This window comes from Embiotoca jacksoni, unplaced genomic scaffold (assembly GCF_022577435.1).
Source record: "Embiotoca jacksoni isolate LCO1_2020_lvr unplaced genomic scaffold, fEmbJac1.0.p SCAF_2, whole genome shotgun sequence".
Taxonomy (NCBI): Eukaryota; Metazoa; Chordata; class Actinopteri; family Embiotocidae; genus Embiotoca; species Embiotoca jacksoni.
Window position 1 is genome coordinate 1,423,364 of NW_027185340.1, and position 20,936 is coordinate 1,444,299.

A 20,936-nucleotide genomic window follows, 5' to 3' on the forward strand; every position below is an offset into this window, starting at 1 on the left:
AACTTTCACTATGTTTTGTATGTATCTGACTTTTACTTCAATAGGACTTTTCGTGCAGAACTTTTGATTGTAATGGAGTAGCCCACTTTTACATTGATGTATTGGTACTATTGCATGTACATGTACAACCGCCAATGTGTGGTTTACAAATACCAGGTCGTCTCTGTAGCGGTTCGTCCTGATGGCCGGTGGGGGCGCAGTGGAGCAGCTGCTGAGTTCCCGGTGGTTAAAGAACCGAGCTGCAGGCTCCAGTCATCATTTGACTGAGGGCAGAAGAGCAGTGGTGTCCGAGGCTCTTAACTCTGGGATTAGTGGACACACCCGGACGGCGCTGCCATGCTGCTTAAGGGAACACCCTCTGCTGTTCATGCTGCACTTTTTTTTCATATTTATTTTCTGGAGCCAACTTTGGTCCTCGCCTTCAACCTTGACACAAGTCATGTCATCAGGAAAGACGGAGAGCCGGGGAGTCTGTTCGGGTTTTCTCTGGCTATGCACCAACAAATCAACCCGGATCAAGTCATGTGAGTTATGTCTGCAGCTACTCATCTCTACTCATCTGTTTGCTTCTGTCGATATGTGATTTTAATGTACAGTTCAGTTCGGAGTGAATCTGAGGGGACAGGTTTAATACAATTAATGACATCACGTGACATCACCGCAGCATGGAGCAACATTAAAAATACCTGCGTGTGCTGAATAAAGAAGATATTAACCCCTGTCTTACTTTACTAAATTCTAATTTCTCTTTATATTGAGACGCCTGAGACAGAAGCAGACACAAGTCAATCAGAACTTTTTAACCTCCTCAGTCTGATCTTTCTCTGACTAAAGTTAAACCTGGCAGAAAAGATCCTTTTGATTTATGGCCTTTCCACGACTTCTAAATGTTCTTTCCATCCACTGGCAAACTGTTAATTTAAGTTTCTGTAACTATCTTCCAAACGCCAGTTTCTTTTGTCCCCCAGTGATGATTTGAATATGAAATGGGAAACATGCCAGAGGACAACAAGTGCATTAACAATGGTTCTAACTGTCATGCAAATGTGCCAATAAGGTCAAACTACGGCAGCTCAGAGGGGAGAGGAGAAAAAACAATTCTCTAGTGTAGGTTGTGTATGTATGGTTTGCAGCTTTTCTCCATTGTTCAGACATTGAACTGTTGATAAGACAAAACAAATTGTTATTTATTATTTATATGTCATGTGATTTACTGATACAAACATAACCAGACAAGCTTACTATTCAATATAAGTTATAAGCCCTCGGTATGTGGTTGATGTTGAAACCTTTTTGTATTCACAGCTTTTTCTCAGAGATGATTTCTGTATTATATTTGGATATGAGTGTCATTCATTTAAACAGTGTTCGCTAAGGTTCTCTGTCAAAACTCTGAATCTGTTTTTCAGAGTTTTGTTGGTGAGGTTTGATTTATAAACAGTGCTAAGAAGTGGTGACTTGAATGAGCAGTCAGGGCATGCTGCGACATTATTCAGGGAGATATTCGCATGCTTAAAGATGTAGAGATAAGTTTTAAGTCTGTGCCAAAATGTGCCGACACCAGTCACAGTTTTTACATTTTTCTTAAGTGCAGTGGTTCAAGAATTCCTGGCAATACTACCATGCATATATTAACTGGTTTGTGCTGCCCACGGGGAACAGAATAGACATGAGTGAAGGTAGCCTGGTCCCTCTGTCACACAAAGAGTGACAGAGTTGTGATAAGTTGAGGAGAGGGAGTGGCACCCGGCGAGAGGCTGCATGCAAGAGGTACAGTATGTGCTGGCAGGACGCTGCAGCAGCATGTTGAAAAACAAAGAGCAGAGATGAGAAGTCCTAGTGACAAGACTTCCCAGAGAAGACTTAGATTAGACTTCACTTGTGGAATTTTATCTGACTGCTGTTTTGACTATGGTGTTAAAGGAAGTCATGGTGTGGTAAATGTAGTGGCCATGCAACATTTAAAGCTGTTTTCAAAATATTTTTTGGGATTTCTCTGTGCACAAAGAACCCTGCAAGCTGAAAAGATGACTTCTATGTTTGTCAGACTTGACAAGTATAAAGACACCAAAGAGTCACTGATGTCATATTTGTCGGGCAAATGGAGGCTTGAAATGTGACACTGGCCTGATAGTTTGTTTTCACCGAGTAAAAGTAAGAGGGGAGTGTAGATTTGCATTCCTTATCTGCTGCTCTAAGAGAAAACTGGCCCAGTTTTGTCAAACATAGAACACAAACTTCTGCGAACGTGCAGAAGTTAGTTCTTGAGAACAAAAAGTGTTGTTTAGACAAAACATGAATACTTAAGATGCCACGTTGAGGTTTAAATACTCAAGATGGCCCAACTCAATATTTTACTATTTAATAATGATAACTTGATTAATCAAATCTGGACCCGTGATGTACTGGCGACCTGTTCAGGGTGAACCTTCGTCCAAAGTATGTAGGATGATGGAGGGATGGATGATCATGGTCTATTAACAAATAAAAACTATTCTGAAATTATAATTTGTTAAGCCCAAGGTGATGCCATTACATTGTTTGTCTGATCAGTAGTCCAAAACCTAAAAGTACTTATTTTCAATCATCCAAGACCAAAAATACCAACAAATTCTTGTTATGAAGAAACTTAATTAGAAAAGTTTAAGATTTTAGCTTAAAAAAGTGCCCTAAACAAGTAATCGATTTATAAAAATAGCTGCCGTATTTCTGTCTCGACTAGTTTTTTGTTTCAAATCTACTAACAATCAATCAATCAATTAATCAACACAATATTTTGATATTGAAGTAGATTGTTAGTTACAGCCCTATTTATAACTAAGTGGTTTATAATTATGACTGTATGGGAACACATTGCGCTGCTTGTTCTTATCATATAAGAGTGTGGAATAAACTGCCGCCTCCTCTGTTCAGCCGTGATCTTAGCTCTAAATCCTCATGTGACCCTGAGATAATCAGCCAGACGAGTCAAGTGGAAGCCGAGCAGAGCACCGTCGGTAATGAACAGCTCTTTCTAACATGAAGCTGTGAGACACATTGAGCTCATGAAACCACCAGTCAGCGATGTGTCACACGCTGCATCTGTCGCTCTTGTTCTCTGTATAAACATGTGTTTGATGATGTTCGCTGGCAGCTGCAAATCTACACTGGCTATGCCTACTTACATTTATCTGATTATAAGTCACACGTGAAGAGAGGAACTCCGGCCTTCTCTCTGAACACTCTGCTTGGGGAGTAACAGATGTGGCTCGATAGATCAAACTCCTCTCGTGTCAAACCCAGACAGCGTTTTCATCTCTTCTGAGCTCAAATCTTTTCCACTCCTCGAAGATTGTTTTATTTATAATTTATGAAACCATTTCTGCAACTCTGCTGGTCCTCTAATGGTTTCAATGCTTTCTCACAGTGTTTACGGTGTTGTCATACCTTCTTCTTCATATTGGTTTTTGTTGAGCGGAACAAATAAGGAGATCGATGTTTCACCACGAGACTGAACACAATGTGACATCTTCCAGAAAGGTAATTGGATGCCTCCCCCATGAATAATGTGTTGGGTTAATGATGTGGATTTAACATCTTTGCAATGAAACCAGAGAAAACGCCCATTTGACTGGACACACACGGCCATCTGTGCACATGTAACCTGATAGATTAAACGCATCAGTGAATAATAAGTCGAGACGTTTTAGTCAAACTTCACGCTGAGGTCTGGCGAGTTTGAGGAAACTAGAAAAAAAGGTTAATAAACAGTTACATGGGTGAATCTGAAAACTTCTTCCAAACTTTGACTCTTTACTTGAAGCTGATGTGAACTTGTACTGAGTATTCATGGTTCCTTCTGTGATGTGCATCCAGCCAATCACAGGTCAGCACCAATCAGTGTTCAATGTGTAAACCGAACCAGTTAGAACAGCTGCAGCAGTTCCTGGGAGTTCTTCTTGGTTTGAGTGCACAGCTGCGGGAGTGCTGGAGCACATCTGTTAACAGAGACCAGTGAGCTCACTGTGTAAACCCACACCAGTCACTATGCATTCCCATTTACACTGCAGTGAAAGACGTGCTGGGTGATGGGACGCGCTTTCACACTGCACACTGACTGATACGGGAATATTAAGGCTGTTAATATGCAAGCTAAAAAAAAAAAAATCCAGTTAGTTACTTTTTTTTTTTTTTTTTATAGCAGAATCACTCACAGTATAATTGTATAATTCTTAATATGATATGTCTAGAAAATATTTTTTGGGGCCAAACTACAGTTGTCATGGTCTAGAATAAACTTTCACACTCTACCTCGAACATATCTTTAGCTTTTTTTGTGCTACAATTTCTTGCTACTTACTGGCCATCACATATATGAACACCGACACATCCGCCATGAGCTCAAACCAGCCAGTTTATTCATCCTGATTAATTAAGTCAGCTGTATTTCAGGCTTTGCAGCAGTTGCAGTGTGTACTTGTTTTTACCTGGTGAGTGTACAAGGAGAGAATGTTGTTCAATCTCACTCTTGTTAGGAAAGTTTGATGTTTCTTTACTTTTGATGTTATGCCAAAGCATACCTGTTAATTGACTTCGCATTGATTTCTGCTGCAGAAAATAAGCTGAAATACTAAAATATTTGCTTTTTTTTCATGATGAAAAATGAGCTAATGTGTCCGTTTGACAGACGTGTTGCATGTAAATGTCAATGTTAGTTCTCAGTTACTCGCTAAATTCTACAACTGTCATCGTGCCGAGCTGCTCTGCTCTTACGTTGCAGGTATTTCTGTATCACCTGTGTTACAAGCTCATCATGAATGTGGTGTTTTCTGCATGTGGCCTCTTGGATTTGGCTTCTCTTGAGCTGTCAGTGATGCATAAGTGCATTAACTTCGCTTACACTTTAACTCTGCGTAATTCTTTAAAACTAAAGCCGTCTTCTTGCATTCTTATTGTCATCTGAAGATGTCTGTCTGACTGACTTCTTTTTGGGGGGCTGCAACAAAAAATTATTTCCACAATTGATTCATCTGATGATTGTTTTTAACATTAATTAATTGATTGTTTTATTTAAGATAACAGCAAAACCCAAACATATTCTCTTTAATAACATATCAAGTGAAATCCTGACATCTGAGAAGCAGAAACCACAAACGTTTGGCATTTTTCCGTGAAAAATACCATTTCTCTGTTTGATTGACTAATAAATGATTTTTTTTACAGCTCTAAATGTAAAATAAACTCATTTACTGTGCAGGTTCAGCTCTGCAGTAAATCTTCAGCATCACCCTTCTACATGATGAACGACTGCTCATGGGCTAAAATGTGAAAGTGAAGCTAACTGTAAAGACTCCTGTTTGTATTTGCATGTCACTGGGCTTTGTTTGAGAAGGTTTACAGTGTGGCCTCCTCAGGAGAGTCCTTGTTTAACAAATGAAGAGGCACAGGGTTGTTCCACAGATCAATAGGTGGGTTACAGAAGGAACTGCACAGTCATGAGGGAGAGAAAAGGGTGGAGAGGATTTCCTCTCCCTCCTTTGAAGAAAGTCTTTCATTTTCTCAGGATGCTGGTGAGCTCGCACAGCTTCTTAGTTGTAGTATTTTCAAAATCATCTTAAAGGAAATTTAACATTAGACAAAACCTTTTTTCTGGAGATGGTTAGGTATTACTTCAATGTGAAAAAAGGCTGAAGTAACATGGCATTATTCAGTCCTATTGTGTTCAATTAGGCAGTTTGTCAGAGGTCAAACCATTGTTTTGGTGCTAATGGATCTGTAGTGACTCACATCCTGTCATCTGATGACATATTCACAGAGACTGGGTTATAGTATAACTTTACAGAGATGGCAGAGTTGTTTGGGAAGTCCAAGTTAGGTGTTGAGTCAGTATCAAGTCTGTAAATGCTCAGCATTAATGGCACATTTCAAAATTGTGTGTTAAAGTGTAAATGTAACAGTCCCCTCAGTTCTTATACTAAAAACTAATGATACTCCAGGTGTGCAGCTGTGCAACTAGTTTTTTGTCATTGTCTTGTTTTTAAATTATTTTTTTCATTTATTAGTTCTCATTTCACCGTTAAATTCTGTCTGAAAACAGGAACCCACTGTTTAAAAAAATTGATTTGCAAACTTTGTGTAGCAGGATGTGGCAACAGACTACAAACTGTGGTCAGCAGGATAAACTTAGGCAGAGCTACATTATTGAACACACTCCGAGCGAGATGGTCTGCTTCAGCGCTCCTTTGCTCTCTGACACTAGTCCACTAGTGCACATGACGTGCAGCAGTGGTCTGGTTTCTGTCTTATAACAAAATGTAACTGCTCTTTAAGAGATTAATCATCAATCATTAATCCTGTGAAATACACAACGCGCAGTATGCGATAAGACTTTGGCATTAGCATAGTCATCGACATGGAGCTTCCTTTGAGCATTCCCAATATCCCAATAGTTCCTTTTTCCTCAGTGTTGGTATGTATCCTCAGAGGAACATGCACAATCCTCTGAATGAGTTGAGATTGATGTCACCAGGGTCAAAGTGGCGCAAATCCCAAAGACCTTCCCTGATTGGACAACGAGAGCAGGTGACCAGGTGTAAAAGGTTTTGGAATACAGTTAACTTGTTGTTGTTTTATATTATGCAGGTTTTTTTTTGTTTATGGTCCATTTTAAGTGTGCTGTTGATTAAAAACAGTTTTTATAAATTTAATTCTAATAATATTGATGTGTATGTGAAGTTTAACTGGATTCAAAAGCTGCAGTTTGAGTGACGTCATTGGCATCAGTAACATTTACTGTTTGTATAAAATGGTAAAATATATTCATATTTGTGTACACTAATTACAGAACTAAGACAAAACTGTATGCTGAATAATTATGTTGTTTTGATTTGGGACACCTTATTCTTGTTAACCAGATGTTGTTATTGTTTCTGTTATTTTAAAAAAAAAAAAAAATCGGATTTTATTTTTTTTTAATGGGTTGAATCTGACTTTTCCTTTTGGGTTTATAATTTGTAGCCTTTCAGCATTCCTCTCTCATTTATGCTGCAGGCCGAAGCACTGTGCATTTACCAAACCAAAAGATTGCACTCACATAGCAACCCTTCATCTCAAGTGTTACTCTTCCTTTAGTTTATAGTGACACTTTTGATTCACACAGAAAACACTGTGAGAAGAAACGAGTTGTGACATGCAAAAGTTGTCCGTGGCTGGAAATGAATCAGGGTTGTTGTGGCTATGTGGTATGTGCCAGGATGTGGCCATTGTTCTCTGTTTCTGCAGATAGTCACAGTTGTTGACGGATACTTTATATTGAGCTACTTGCAGTGCAGCTACAGTGAAACATAATAGATAAATGAATACAAACTTTTTTCTACTCTTTGCTTTTTTGCTTTGACAATCAGATTCCTCTGCCAACAGCAGCCGCAATATATTGCACAAAAAAGATTTCACCTTTTTTTTATTGTCTGCTTTCACTGTTGCCGTCGATGTTTTCACATATATGTACTAAATTCAACAAGCTGCTGCTCTGGAGCTTGTTGAAAGATATTCTAACAATGGTAGAAAATAATTCAGAGGAACAGCAGAGCCTGTCAGGGAGAGGGTAAAAGATCATTCCAATACGCTTTACTTATTCCATAAAACCTGAAAAAATATATTTGAATTTGTCTTCAGGCTGCTGATCGGTGCGCCCAGAGCCAGAGCTTTGGGAAATCAAACAGCCAACATCACAGGAGGCCTTTATAGATGTGACATCACCCCGTCCAACCACTGTCAGCGCATTGAATTTGACAATGAAGGTGAGACATCCATCCATCCATCCATCCATCCATCCATCAATCCATCCATCCGTCCATCCATCCATCCATCCGTCCATCCATCCATCCATCCATCTATCCATCCATCCGTCCATCCATCCATCCATCCGTCCATCCGTCCATCCATCCATCCGTCCATCCGTCCATCCATCCATCCATCCATCCATCCATCCATCCATCCATCCATCTGTCCATCCAATTCTCTTTTTTCTTAAACTATATAACGTAACGCTCATATAATTGTCTTGTGTTGCTGAATTTTGAAAGAGAACCCGCGTGTGGAGAACAAAGAGAACCAGTGGATGGGGGTGACTGTGCAGAGTCAGGGACCCGGAGGAAAGATTGTGGTGAGTCAAACTAATTACTCAACCGTTGTTCCTGGTGTCCTCTTGTGCTGTTCCCAGTCTGATAAAGATATGAACTTACCTGTTATGTTTTTTCAGACATGTGCTCATCGCTATCAGAAGCGCTTGTTCGTGAACACCCCCCAGGAGTCTCATGACATCACCGGGCGCTGTTATGTCCTGAGTCAGGACCTAACCATTGACTCGTCCTCTGATGAGGATGGAGGAAACTGGAACTTCTGTGAGGGCAGAGCCCGAGGCCACGAGATGTTTGGATCATGCCAGCAGGGTCTGGCTGCCACGTTCACCAAGGATTACCATTACGTGGTGTTTGGAGCACCAGGAGCTTACAACTGGAAAGGTCACTATCTAGTCATATACAACAAAACCTTAATACACAAGGCTCTTACGTTATTTATCGGTGCAATCGAGATTTTCTTTCTGTACATGAAAATAAACTTCTCTCGTTCACACCAACATCTACCGCTTTGTTCTCTCCAATCTTCTCCAGGCGTTGTGCGAGTGGAGCAAAAGAACAATACTTTGCTGGAGATGGAAGTGTATGATGACGGCCCGTATGAAGTTGGGGATGAGCATCTGTTGAACCCCGAGCTTGTGCCCGTACCAGCCAACAGCTACCTCGGTGAGTTGTCCAAAACATACAGATACGTTTGTGTGTCCTGTTCGGTTGCACCTCTTCTTTTTCCTGCCATGACAATTGAAAAATATCTGCTGGAAAATTGGGAACTATTAAGCAGCAGTACTGCTTTGGTGCAAACCATTTTTTAGTTTAGCAAGTTTTATTGCAAAAGGAACATTAAAAGATGTGGAGTCATGTTAATCAGCAAAACTGGGCGCTCAAACACAAAATATGCTGGAGCCTCTCTTGCACTTAACAATAACAGTGTGAAAACTGTCGATTTAAAACACGTTGAGAAACATTCATGAAAAGAAACCTGCAGGTCATGTTGTTCAGGATGTTATTTCCCTGAACCTTTGTTTTTCGGTTCTGCTGTAGTGCTACAAATGCAATTATTTTACACATAGACTGAAGTTCAGAAACCACTGCAATGAAAAGAATGAGCAGAGTTTGAGGATGGGAAGTTGGTGTTCTTGTTGCAGCAGTAGCGCCTCCTACTGGTGGCTCAGGGCATTTGCATGGACATGAGATGAATTTCTGCAGGTGTGTCAGTGAGCTGAGATACTGAAAGTTACCGATGAGAACAGATGATGTGGAGACATGTGGTTGTCTGCACTGTCCCCGGCCAACAATAGGAGATTCAGTAGCAACGACCTCACGACAGGAAGAGAAGGGCGCTAAAAGAAATAGTTCAATGATAAATAAAAGGTTTATATCTACAACATCTCTCCTACTTTTAGGATTCTCTCTTGATTCGGGGCACCGCGTCACCAGGAGTCGAGGCCTGACGGTGGTGGCCGGAGCACCGAGAGCCAATCACAGTGGAGCTGTAGTCCTGTTGAAGAAAGAGAGCGAAGTCTCCACCAGACTGTTGATGGAACACATGCTGCATGGGCCGGGACTCGCTTCCTCCTTCGGATATGACGTGGCTGTAGTTGATCTGAATAGTGACGGGTACGAAACATTTCCACCTGCACACGTATCATTTAATCACAGTGAGAACAGACATTTCAGCATAATTCATTTAAGTCCGAAGACAAAAGTAAAGACACACATGACAAGTATGACTCATTTTATTTGATCTTTTTCTGGTGTTCTATAACTTCAATGTTCTACTTTCAGTGCCTTTCTTTTTAAATGATGTTATAATCTTAATGTTGCTGATAAATGTTTACGCTCCATCTATGATCTAGATGGCAGGACATAGTTGTGGGGGCTCCCCAGTTCTACATGAAGGACAGAGACATTGGAGGAGCTGTTTACGTCTACATAAACAAGGCAGGACGGTGGGAACGAGTCACCCCAGTCCGTCTGAACGGGACCAAGGACTCCATGTTTGGACTGGCAGTGGAGAACACGGGAGACATCAATCAGGACTCATATGAAGGTGCTTTAACAGACACCTTTTTACCTCATTTGTGTTTTCTTTATTAGTTGCAGACGCGTAAACATAAACTCTTTTTTTCTCATACAGATATTGCCATTGGAGCTCCGCATGATGATGCCGGTGCAGGAAAAGTCTACATTTATCATGGTTCTGCACAAGGAATCAAAACCAGTCCTGCACAGGTTGGTTCTGTTTTAGTTTCAAGCAGCTCTAATCAGTAGTTTTATATTAACAGGAAGAGTTAATCGTGCTGAATAATCCACAGAGAATAATTGCCTGACTCGGCAGGTCTCCACAGCTCTGGTGACTCTCGAGCAACCTTTAGTCCAAATTAATGATAATGTAGTTTTGTAATTGTAAAAAAACAACTGTTGCTGACAAGGTCGCTTTATTAAAGGGGCACTCCACAAATTTGACACAGGATCAGTACCAGTTATGGGGAGCATGACTTGCACACACATTCACACATCAATGACACTCTACCATCTGAACCACAGCTGCTCTTTCCAAGTCTGAAAAAATAACTCCTAAATCATTATGTTATCTCAGTTTGAGGTGCAGATGAAAGTGCAATAATACATCTTTTAAAGTCTTGTAATATCTCAGTGTTGCAGTTCACAGTTTATTTTCTGCTGCCCCAAGTGGCCAAAAATATGTTCAATACTTTGTCTTGACTTTGCTATGGACAAAAACAAAATAGCTTTTACTTATAATGATCAATGAACTACTTTGATAATATTAAATACATTTGGTCTTCTTCTGACACCATTTTGGTCGCTGATCCAAAAGAAGCAACGCTTTAATGTTGTTATTTGTATTAATTTCCTCTTTAAGTTTTAATTATTTGTTAAATGTTTGTCCTTCATTACAGATCCTTTCAGGAAAAGAGCACAACATTCGATTGTTTGGATATTCTCTGGCAGGGAACATGGATCTGGACGGTAACTCTTATCCAGACCTGGCTGTCGGCTCTCTGTCAGACACAGTTTTAATTTACAGGTAAATGTGCCCTTATACATTAGAAGTAAATGTAAAACCTACTGATATCTATCACAATTTCATTTAACAACCTTTCTTTCAGGGCAAGGCCTGTCATTAGCATTAGGAGAGATGTCAAAATATCTCCACAGGAAATTGACCTCACAATTAAAAACTGTGGGAACAGCATCTGGTAGGTGTTCTAAGATTATTATATTTAAACAGATGTCACAGTCAAAACTTTCTGTTTGTTCAAAATATCCTTTTTCTTTCCAAAGCTTCACTGTGGACGCATGCTTCGCCTACAAAGCCAACCCTGCATCTTACAGCCCAAGACTAAGTAAGTAATAAATGATCTATTTTCCAGAAACAAAAACGTCAAGCTGTTCTTTCTTACATGTATTTGACTTCTGTGCTGCAGCTATAAGCTACTCTGTCGAGGCGGATGGAGATCGTAGGAAACAAGGGCTGACCTCCCGGGTGATGTTCCTGAACAAATCCCAGGTTGAATCAGATCACCAGTTCAATGGCACCGCAGAGTTTCGTGGCCAAAACCAAGAAACGTGCGTCAAAATAAAAGCCAGACTGAAGGTAAATCACATCTGTCACACGTAAATCAGTGAGCAACAGCCAGGAACCGATTCAGTTATTCAACACCTGAATTCACTGAGCGATACACTCAGATTCAGCGAGTAATACTTTCAAAATATCTCGGTGCCATTAAAACACACACACACACACATATATATATGCAGCACAGGATACACTTTTGAAAATATATAGTAGCTTTAATAATACAAGTGTAATGTTATCAACACTGGTAATATATATTTATATAGATCTACATAGATAATACATAATGTAGAGGTTCCCAAACTTTTAGAAACCTTGCATCACTATGTACCAAACCAAATTTCCAAACTATCACTTCCCATTGCAGATACCAACAATCTCAGACGGCATCAACATAACGTTATGTCAGCCTTGTGCTACGTCGTATGTGATGTCACACCACATGGCTGAGCTCAAATAATTAAATGATTACCAACTAATTTTCACATCATTCTAATGTGATGTGCATTTGTAATAACTATTATCTGTAATAAAATGAAATGAAATGACAATTTGTTGGACTGCCCGGTTGGAATGTATTTGTTAGGTTACCTCCTTCAAACCACCACAGTTTGGGAATCAAACGTCTAATTAAATGCATATAGAGGCAATAATTCTGCTTTAACTTGCCTGGCTGTCTCTGATTTGCGCAGGACAACATTAAGGACAAGATGCGCAGCATTCCCATCGAGATGTCTGTGGAAATTATTGGTACAAAACGACAAAGGACAAAAAATGGCCTCCCTCAGCTGAAGGCCATCTTGGATTCCTCTGAATCAAGCAAAGACGTCACTGAGGTAAACAATCAGGCTGCATTTATAGGTGAAAACGAAAAGTCATGTTAAGTTAATGACATGCTGTTTTGTATATTGTTGTTATTGTTGTTGTAGGTCAACTTCGTGAAAGAGGGATGTGGAAGAGATCATGTTTGCCGGAGCAGCCTGAAGATGGAGTACAGTTTATACTACAAACAGAACAACCTCGACGTGTACTTCTCGCTAAACAACAGGTTAATGTGCGATCTTAAAACAGTAATGAGATAAAGTAAATAATGAGTAAGAGGTGTAATGTGACACCGAGGATCTACACTCAGCTCTGCCTTTCCAAACGTCTGTTCTGGTCCGTGGGCCTTCACACGGTGGACCGACACGGTGGTCGCAACTGCTCCATCAACCCCTTCATATCAAACCAAAGCCACAAACCAAGCTCAGACATGCCGAGAGTACAGGATGTTGACTCAACACGCAACATCAGAGAACCTTAGTGTGATACCGGAGTTCAAAGATGGGAGGCTGTATATGAATAAATGCTGCTCTATGTATAAAATGATTGTTATTACGACATTGTTATCAAATGGAAACATCATATCACAGTCCTGTTGTTTTGTACTGGGCTCAGTCTGAAGTTCCTGGTTATGACCGTGTGTCTGCAGCAAGAACAACATCCCTGAGTTCATGCTGAATTACGAGAAGAAGGACTTGGCCTTGCGGGTGACGGTGAACAACATGAACGGTGACGATGCTTACGAGGCGAAGCTGGTGGCGAGTTTCCCAGATACCCTGTCGTACTCTGGAGTCCGCTCACATCAAACAACGGTGAGTCTGCTGTGCAGCTGTACTCGCTGCTGGCACTCTGTTTACACATTAAAAAACTTCACCAGTAAAAACTGTTGGATGGAAAATGGAGACATTTTCTACATTATCTTGTTAAATAAAGTTCGATATGTTTGATAGTAAGTTAGCATGTTAATACACAGTTAAAGTTGTGGAGGTGGGAGTCTCTTGATACGATGTAATCCAACTACTGAATATCATGACGTGTTTTTACAATTGTAAACAATTTGTGATCTGATGATTCCTGCGATTCATTACCTTCTTTCAACCGTGTACCCAAAGGAAAACTTTGTCAACATCTGTTTTATCCAATCAAACAAAGTTTTCCTTTGGTTCATCTCTTTTGATCATTTACAGACTGACCGATTATGTCATAACTGTTGCATGCACTTAATCCATTTTTATTGATTACATAGTACAATATGAAAACATGCACTCTGCAATCAGAGGATAAATGCTAACGAGTGATGTGCGTTTGGCAAAAAATTAAAATGTATTGAAAAATGAAAAAGAAATGCAGAGAAACTTCACTCTAATTACTGTCTGACTCATTAATTATTTTCTGATTTCTGTTTTTTTAATTATTCTAAAATGTTCCAATGTGTTCTTTCCAGACAGAAAAGCCGATCATCTGTGTCGCCAATCAGAACGGCTCTCAAGCAGACTGTGAGCTGGGAAATCCTTTCAAGAGCGACTCGGAGGTACAGACCTGTCATGGTCACGTGCTAACGTTTACTTTAGCACTTAGCGATTGTAATTCATGTCAGAGATGGTTTTCCTTGTTTGTTTTTTCACACTAGACGACCTTTTACATCATCCTGAGCACTGCGGGCATGACTCTCGACACCACTGGGATTGAGATCGACCTGCAGCTGCAAACGTAAGTCCTGTTGCTACAGAGGATGAGCTCAGCTCTGAGTTTTGTTCTGTACATGTAAGATAATACTGTTTGACTACAATGTGTAGTAATTCTATTTTTATATATATATCAACATGTACTATTGTGTATTTTTTTTTTTTTTTTTAAGTACCAGTGTGCAGGAAAATATCACCCCGGTAAAAGTAAAGGCTAAAGTGATCATTGAATTGCCTTTATCAGTCAGTGGGTAAGTATGTCGTTTATATAAAAGTTGGACTGTAAAGCGCCTCCAGCCGGATGTGAAATAAAAGATTTTACTGGCTTGTTTTCATCAGCGAAGCCAATCCTAGTCAGGTTTCTTTTGGAGGTGTGGTGAAAGGAGAAAGCGCGATGAAGACGGAAGACGAGATCGGAAGTTTGATCAGCTATACGTTCAGAGTCAGTTTATTCATCCCACCGTTTGTTACACGGATATTGAACCGTAGCTGTCATATAATGTTTATGTGAAATTGCAGAGTTGTACCAAATATTGATTTCATCTTCAGATAAACAACTTGTGGAAGTCTTTGAGGCCGTCTGTCAGAGCCTCGCTGCACATTCAGTGGCCTAAATATAACAAAGATGGGAAATGGCTTTTGTATCTGGTGAAGATCTCCTCTAAAGGACGGGAGGACATCCTTTGCTCTCCTGAGTCGGAGATCAACTCTCTCAAACACATCCAGGTTTGATGCTTTAACATCTCCAGATGTCGGACATGAAAATAAACCTTCACTGCTTCATTGACGAAAAGAAATGTTCTTACAGGAGTCCTCTGTGTCTCGGACAAAACGAGGAATTGTGAGAAAAGAAAGAAAAACCGGCAGCAAAATGGCCTCTCCGCCGGGCAAAAAGAAAGTTTTGGTGAGTCTTTGTTTTAATGTACATATGCATCTTCTAAACGTGCAGATGTGACTAATAATAGTTTGTGTGCTTCTTAGTCCTGTGAGAAGGACATCAAATGTGTGGTGCTCCAGTGCCCCCTGCAGGGACTGGACGGTACAGCAGTTGAACTGAGATCTCGTCTGTGGAACTCAACTTTTATCGAGGTGACAAACTACTTACATTTGTCCCGTATGTCCCTTCAGGACCTTCTGATGAACTGAACAACGGTTTTTGTTTTTACACAGGATTATGCCTCCCTCTCAACCTTGCACTTAGTTGTGAAGGCCTCGCTTGTACTTCACACTCAGGCTGAAAACATGATCCTGAGAACCCCAGACACCACTGTAGGTCCATCAGCTACAGGATTATGAACTGTTTACTGTCTGGATCCCAACTCACCTGGTCTCTTGGTTCGTCCTCACTTTGGTGTTTGGTGGCAGGTGACGGTGGCCGTGTCCCCGGACAGCGCAGTAGCTCAGAACGGGGGAGTCCCGTGGTGGATCATTCTGGTGGCGGTCCAAGCGGGGATCCTGATTCTGGCTTTGTTGGTGTTTCTGCTCTGGAAGGTAAGAACAGCTGATGACATGCAGAACAACACAGAGGATGAAAACAGGAGGTGAAACATGAACTTCAGTAAACTTCAGAAAAGGTGTCGTCTATGAACCTTTTTTTGCTAGTTTTCTATTTTCTTGTTTCAGGTTGTAAAAAATGTGCAGCATTTCTTTGTTTCATGTTATTGAAGATATACGGAGATAAGCAGAGATACTCTGGATGACTTTAATCAAAACTGGGGTTGATATTAAAAACGTCATCAGGCCTTAACAGTTATTCTGCAGATGTTTGAGTGCCACCGCTGGACTCTCCAGATGAAGTATCTCCTAAATGAAATGGATCATCATCATTTGAGCTTTCGACTGCCTCGACTGGTTTAGTCTGACGCCTTTAACAACTCCCCCCTCCCTCCCCCCTTGCTCTCCCTCAGTGTGATTTCTTCAAGAGAGCATCTAAAGAGGAGTACGATGCTGCGTATCTCAAGGCTGAGATCCACGTTCAGCCCTCTGACAAAGACAAACTCTCTGCCGAGGCCTGATTTATACTCTGAACGGGGTAAAGTCAGCATGACGTGTGATTCCTGCAGCGACTAATGAACTCACTTTCCAGCCAAGTAATGCAGAAAAATTCAATCAGACACATATTGTACTGAGCTGATGAGACAAGTCATTTGGAAACATTCAATTCACATAGAAAACATACTTTTAATGCAAACTAAATATTGAATGGAGCTAGTAAGTGAGAGTCCAACTGTATCCTCAACAATCAGGTCTTTGTACAACATGTGTCTCTGAATTTTGCCCAGAAATTTCTGCCTTTTCTCGCCAACAGACTTAATGTTTCCTCTTCATGCCACCTTGTCTGTGTAACTTTTAAAGTGCTCTGCAGGTGCTTCTCCTGACGTCCTCTTTTACTGCTCAGCTATTTCACACGTCCTAAAAACTGCAAAGCATGCTGGACGTTCCTGCGCCTCTCCTCCTCTTGTTGTTTCTCACCAACATCGCTGACGTGGATCAGCCTCTAGTAACGCATCACGTTTCTCCTCCTCCTAGTGTGGATTCTTCAAACGCTCCAAACGAGAAGACGGCGTTCCTCGTTACCACGCAGTGCGGATCAGAAAGGAAACGCCCGAGTACAAAGACGGAAAAGTCAAACTCGATCCGTTTGAAAGAAAGCAGTGGATGACGACTTGGATCGACAATGAAAGTTACTTATGAGTGTTTTTGTGTGATGATTCATCCGGTGGAGACGACCTGCTTCTCTTCATGTGACAGACCGCCATCACACTGAACTTTGGTTTTTTTAATTTGGTGAACACAGTGCTCAGCAATTACACAAAAAAATTATTTCAAGGAATTAGTCGGATTCGAGACCTTGAATTTTTACTGTATAGACGATGAAATATGTTTTTGTAAGTGTTGTATATATTTAAATACTTCTGCATACGCTATATTTATTTTTTTGATAAAGACAAAATTCATGCAGCCAAAGTTTACTACTGTTTTTCCTACTAAACCCCTTCAGTCTATGTGAGGAAGGTACAGCTGCTTCACTGTAACATGAATGTAAATCAGTAGTTTTTGTGGATCTTTTATGCGTCTAGTTTCAGAACTTCACAACAAAACTGCTTCTCTCCTACTTGGACATTTAGGTACATTTATCACGTCACAAAAAGGCACCGTTCCCAAACGGCGAGTAGCTCGGCTCGGCTCGGCTCTGATCGGTTCTTCACCTCGTCTCACTGTTGTGACGTTCAGGTAGCATCCACTGCACTGTAGATCCTCACTGAAGGAACTCTTTGTTCCACGTGAGGAATCCAGAGGGAAGATGGTGAGAAGCGACTGAAATGTAATGTTTTATAGATGTCATTAAATAAAAAGTGCCCGTCTTCATTTTTGAGTTGTCAAGTTAATAAAAGTGCTTAAAGACTGATTTTGAAATCCAAAAGATATTCAGTTTGCGATCTCGGAAGAAGACAAAGAAAAACAGGAAATCCTCACAACCGAGAAGCTGTAACGAGTCATGTTTGACTGTTTGGTCAACAGTTGATTATTTCAGCTCTACGTAAGTGAAAACTAATTCCACCCGCTGGTCTCTTGATAGTCTGACCCATCACATTAGAAAGGAGCTGAGATATAATTTGAATGTTTCAGGGGAGAGTGGACTGCATGAAAGGTCTACTCTGGTTAAAAACATCGCCACTGAAAGAAATGGCAGTAATCTTATTCCAAAGATTTATTGAATCATATTATTTAGAACAAGAATAACAATTTACATGGGAACAGCTGATCATTTTCACTACTTTATATAAAGCCTGTTGCATTGAAAAAATATCAATCTTTCTGCAACTCAAAACAACTCGGGGGGGAAAACAGGTTAACAGGAAGTGGGATTAAAACAAATCCAAACCATCTGGACCCCCTGAACAGACGCCCGTCTGTACAAACGTTGCATTATGGCAACATGCAGGTTGCAATGCAGATCAGTCAAATGTTAAACGAAAGGTTTTCTCCTGCTCCTTGCGCTGGGTGTCGCACAGTTTGGACACTTCCTCCACTCGTCTCTGCAGGAGAACAGAGTTCTGGTCGACCCACTGGAGCGAGTCCATGTGGGCGTTGAGGATTTTACAGATCTGCTGAAGCTAAAGGAAGAAGAAACAGAAAGAAGGAATCAATTAAAGCAGCAAATCTCAAGTTTGAATGATCAATAACGTGTTAAACTGACATCTGCTCTTACTGGGTCGCTGGTGTCTGCCGGACCGCTGGACGTGTTCAGGTGCTCGATGATCTCCTTCAGGTCCTGCGACATCCTCTTCAGCTGCGCGTCCACGTTCTCAGCCAGCTTGTACGTCCTCTCACGTTCCTCGTCGGCGTTCTGCATGTAGATGGTTCCGCTTTGCTCTTTCACAGATTCCTCCAGCGGGCAGAGCAAGTCCTCCAGCTCCTTCTGCTGGGACAGGATGAAGTCCAGCTCCTGGTTTAGCCTGCGCTGGTCCAGCTTCACCTTCTCCATCTCCTTGTGCAGGGATGTGATCTTCTCTCCGTTCTCCACCAGCATGCGGTCCCAGGCGTTCACCTGAGTGGCCTGCTGCAAGAAATGTCTCTCTTGGTCCTCCAGCTCCAGACTCCACTTGTTTATGAGACCCTCTAGCTGGGCGTAGGTCATCACCGGAGGAGCTGTGGTGGTGGTGATTGTTGTGGCTGTAGCAGATGTTGTGGTGCTCATAGTGGATGCAGGTTTCAGTCCCAGAGTAAAGCCTGTGGCAACGCCCGTTGGGGCGATTGCAGTTGCCGCCGTCAAGGCGGAGGCAGAGGTGGTGGTAGCTGCTCCCAGAGGTTTTAGCATGAAAGGCAAACCTCCACCAGCTGCTGCTGCTGTTGTAGTTGCAGGGGCGACGCTTGCTACTGCTGCAGCTGGAGCAGCACCCAAGGTAAACCCCGTGCCGGTTGCGCTGGCGATCGCGGCAGCTGACGTGATGGGTGAAGCGAAGAGAGTCGGACCTATAACTGGGGCCGTCTGGGTCAGTGCGGGCGGAGCTGGGGTCGATGAGGGCTTGATCCCAAAGCCAAATCCTCCACCCTGGCCTGGTGTGGCTGAGGCGGTGGCGGCCGGCGGTGCCTGGGCGAGGATGGATGGAGCACCGGTGCCAAAGCTGAAGCCTCCTCCTGTGGCGGCAACAGGAGGAGCTGCTGCGGTGGTCACCTGGCCTTTGGTCGACCCAAAACTGAACCCTCCAAACGAGAGGCCCCCCGATGCTGTGGTCGCTGCTGCAGCTGGAGCTGCTGCTGCTGCTGCTGCAGGTTGGAGTTGTTGGGGTTGAGCTTGAGGGACAACTCCAAAGCTGAAGCCCCCTCCTGCAGGGGCCATAGCGGTGGCCTGGGCGGTCAACCCGCCGCCCAGGGTGAACCCCGACCCCGGAGCTGGAGCCGCTACGGAGCCCAAAGTCAACCCGGCCGGTGGTGCTGCGGCCTGAGGGGTCGCACCCAGGCCGAACGAGCCGGTGGGGGTCCCGAAGGAGAAGCCCGAGCCGGCTGCAGCGCTCTTAGCCGGGGTGCCGAAGCTGAAGGAGCCGGTGAGGTTCGGGTTCGGGTTCGGGGTGGCCTGGGCTGCGGTGCCGAAAGCGAAACCCCCTCCTGCGGGTGCCGCCGGTGTGGAGGTCGCCATCCCAAACCCGGTGCCGGGGGCTCCGGCTGGTGTCTTCTGGGCTCCGAAGGTGAAGCTCGAAGAGGGCTGGCCGAAGTTAAACCCGCCGCTCATTTTCTCTCTCGAGTTAAAACTCAACGAAATCAGCCAAAGTACAAAATGGTCTCTGGACGTGTTTTGGCGGGTCGGACACGAGCGGGTTCAACGGAAGTTACCGAGCATCCGTTTTTCTCTTACCGGGACTTTTCAGACGTTAGCGGCAAATAACGTCAATCCCAAACTACTAAACGTCACTTCGACCGTAACAGGGATCAGAAACTAACAACACATCCTCCATTAAAAGAAACGTGGCCCGTTTCCGCGACTCTTCTTCCAGCAGGCATTTCGGTGGTTGACTAAAGGAAATGACGGCAGTTAGGACCCGAGGTCGGAGGACTCGTTTTGACCCAAGCGTTGTCTGCCAGAGAACAAATCCCGCCTTTCTTGGTAAGATTGACAGATCTAAGACCCAATTACATTCTCGAAGAGCACCAAGTCAAGATTTGATTGGCCCAGGCTGAAGCCTGACAGACCTGACCCGGGATATAATAGCTCCATGTTCATTAACGATAAGAATCTCAAATGATAAACGACAGACTGTTTAACAACAAGCACCAATAAAATAACACTCTTTTAATCAGTTATTTCATACAAATGGAAGTCTGTGTTTCTAAAGTCACATCTTAACAAGGAACATTTCACTGTCAAAGCTAAAAGTTTGAAATTTATTCTGTTAAAATATCGATATGCTTAAAATGTACTTTTTCCATTTTCATTTATTTCGTCTCTCATCTTTTCTTTTTTTAAAAATTTATTTATCACGTGAAAACTTTATTTGTACCAATAAAGTATTATTGAACCACACTGTACGATACACACGAATAACGACATAAATACATTTGGATCAATAAAGTTTTTGAAAACCAAACGAACAGGGTGTGACGGTTACCTCTCTTGACGTCGCAGTGACTCTTTGGGTTAGCTAGCAGCTCACGCAGCGCGGTCCCATTTGTCCAATGTTGACATTTCTGCCTCGGGACGTCCAGCTGTGA

General features: G+C 42.2%; 2 protein-coding genes across 2 annotated transcripts; one reads left to right on the top strand and one right to left on the bottom strand.

Moving 5' to 3' along the window:
• Window positions 1-280: 280 nt before the first annotated feature.
• Window positions 281-16,845, top strand: itga6a (integrin, alpha 6a). The gene is made up of 26 exons (XM_069153814.1): window positions 281-524; window positions 7,654-7,778; window positions 8,064-8,143; window positions 8,240-8,501; window positions 8,652-8,783; window positions 9,521-9,734; window positions 9,974-10,167; window positions 10,255-10,349; window positions 11,039-11,166; window positions 11,249-11,338; window positions 11,424-11,485; window positions 11,567-11,736; window positions 12,411-12,554; window positions 12,648-12,766; window positions 13,190-13,352; window positions 13,985-14,071; window positions 14,171-14,250; window positions 14,399-14,476; window positions 14,565-14,667; window positions 14,775-14,951; window positions 15,034-15,129; window positions 15,207-15,314; window positions 15,396-15,494; window positions 15,591-15,716; window positions 16,133-16,257; window positions 16,755-16,845. Exons 1-25 carry the CDS (start codon window positions 337-339, stop codon window positions 16,238-16,240), a joined length of 3,228 nt encoding a protein of 1,075 aa, XP_069009915.1. The 5' UTR covers window positions 281-336; the 3' UTR covers window positions 16,241-16,257; window positions 16,755-16,845.
• A 1,072-nt stretch (window positions 16,846-17,917) lies between these two features.
• nup62l (nucleoporin 62 like) lies at window positions 17,918-20,917 on the bottom strand. The gene is made up of 3 exons (XM_069153816.1): window positions 20,834-20,917; window positions 18,439-20,240; window positions 17,918-18,343 (listed from the first exon to the last, which is right to left on the bottom strand). Exons 2-3 carry the CDS (start codon window positions 19,957-19,959, stop codon window positions 18,185-18,187), a joined length of 1,680 nt encoding a protein of 559 aa, XP_069009917.1. The 5' UTR covers window positions 19,960-20,240; window positions 20,834-20,917; the 3' UTR covers window positions 17,918-18,184.
• Window positions 20,918-20,936: the final 19 nt, after the last annotated feature.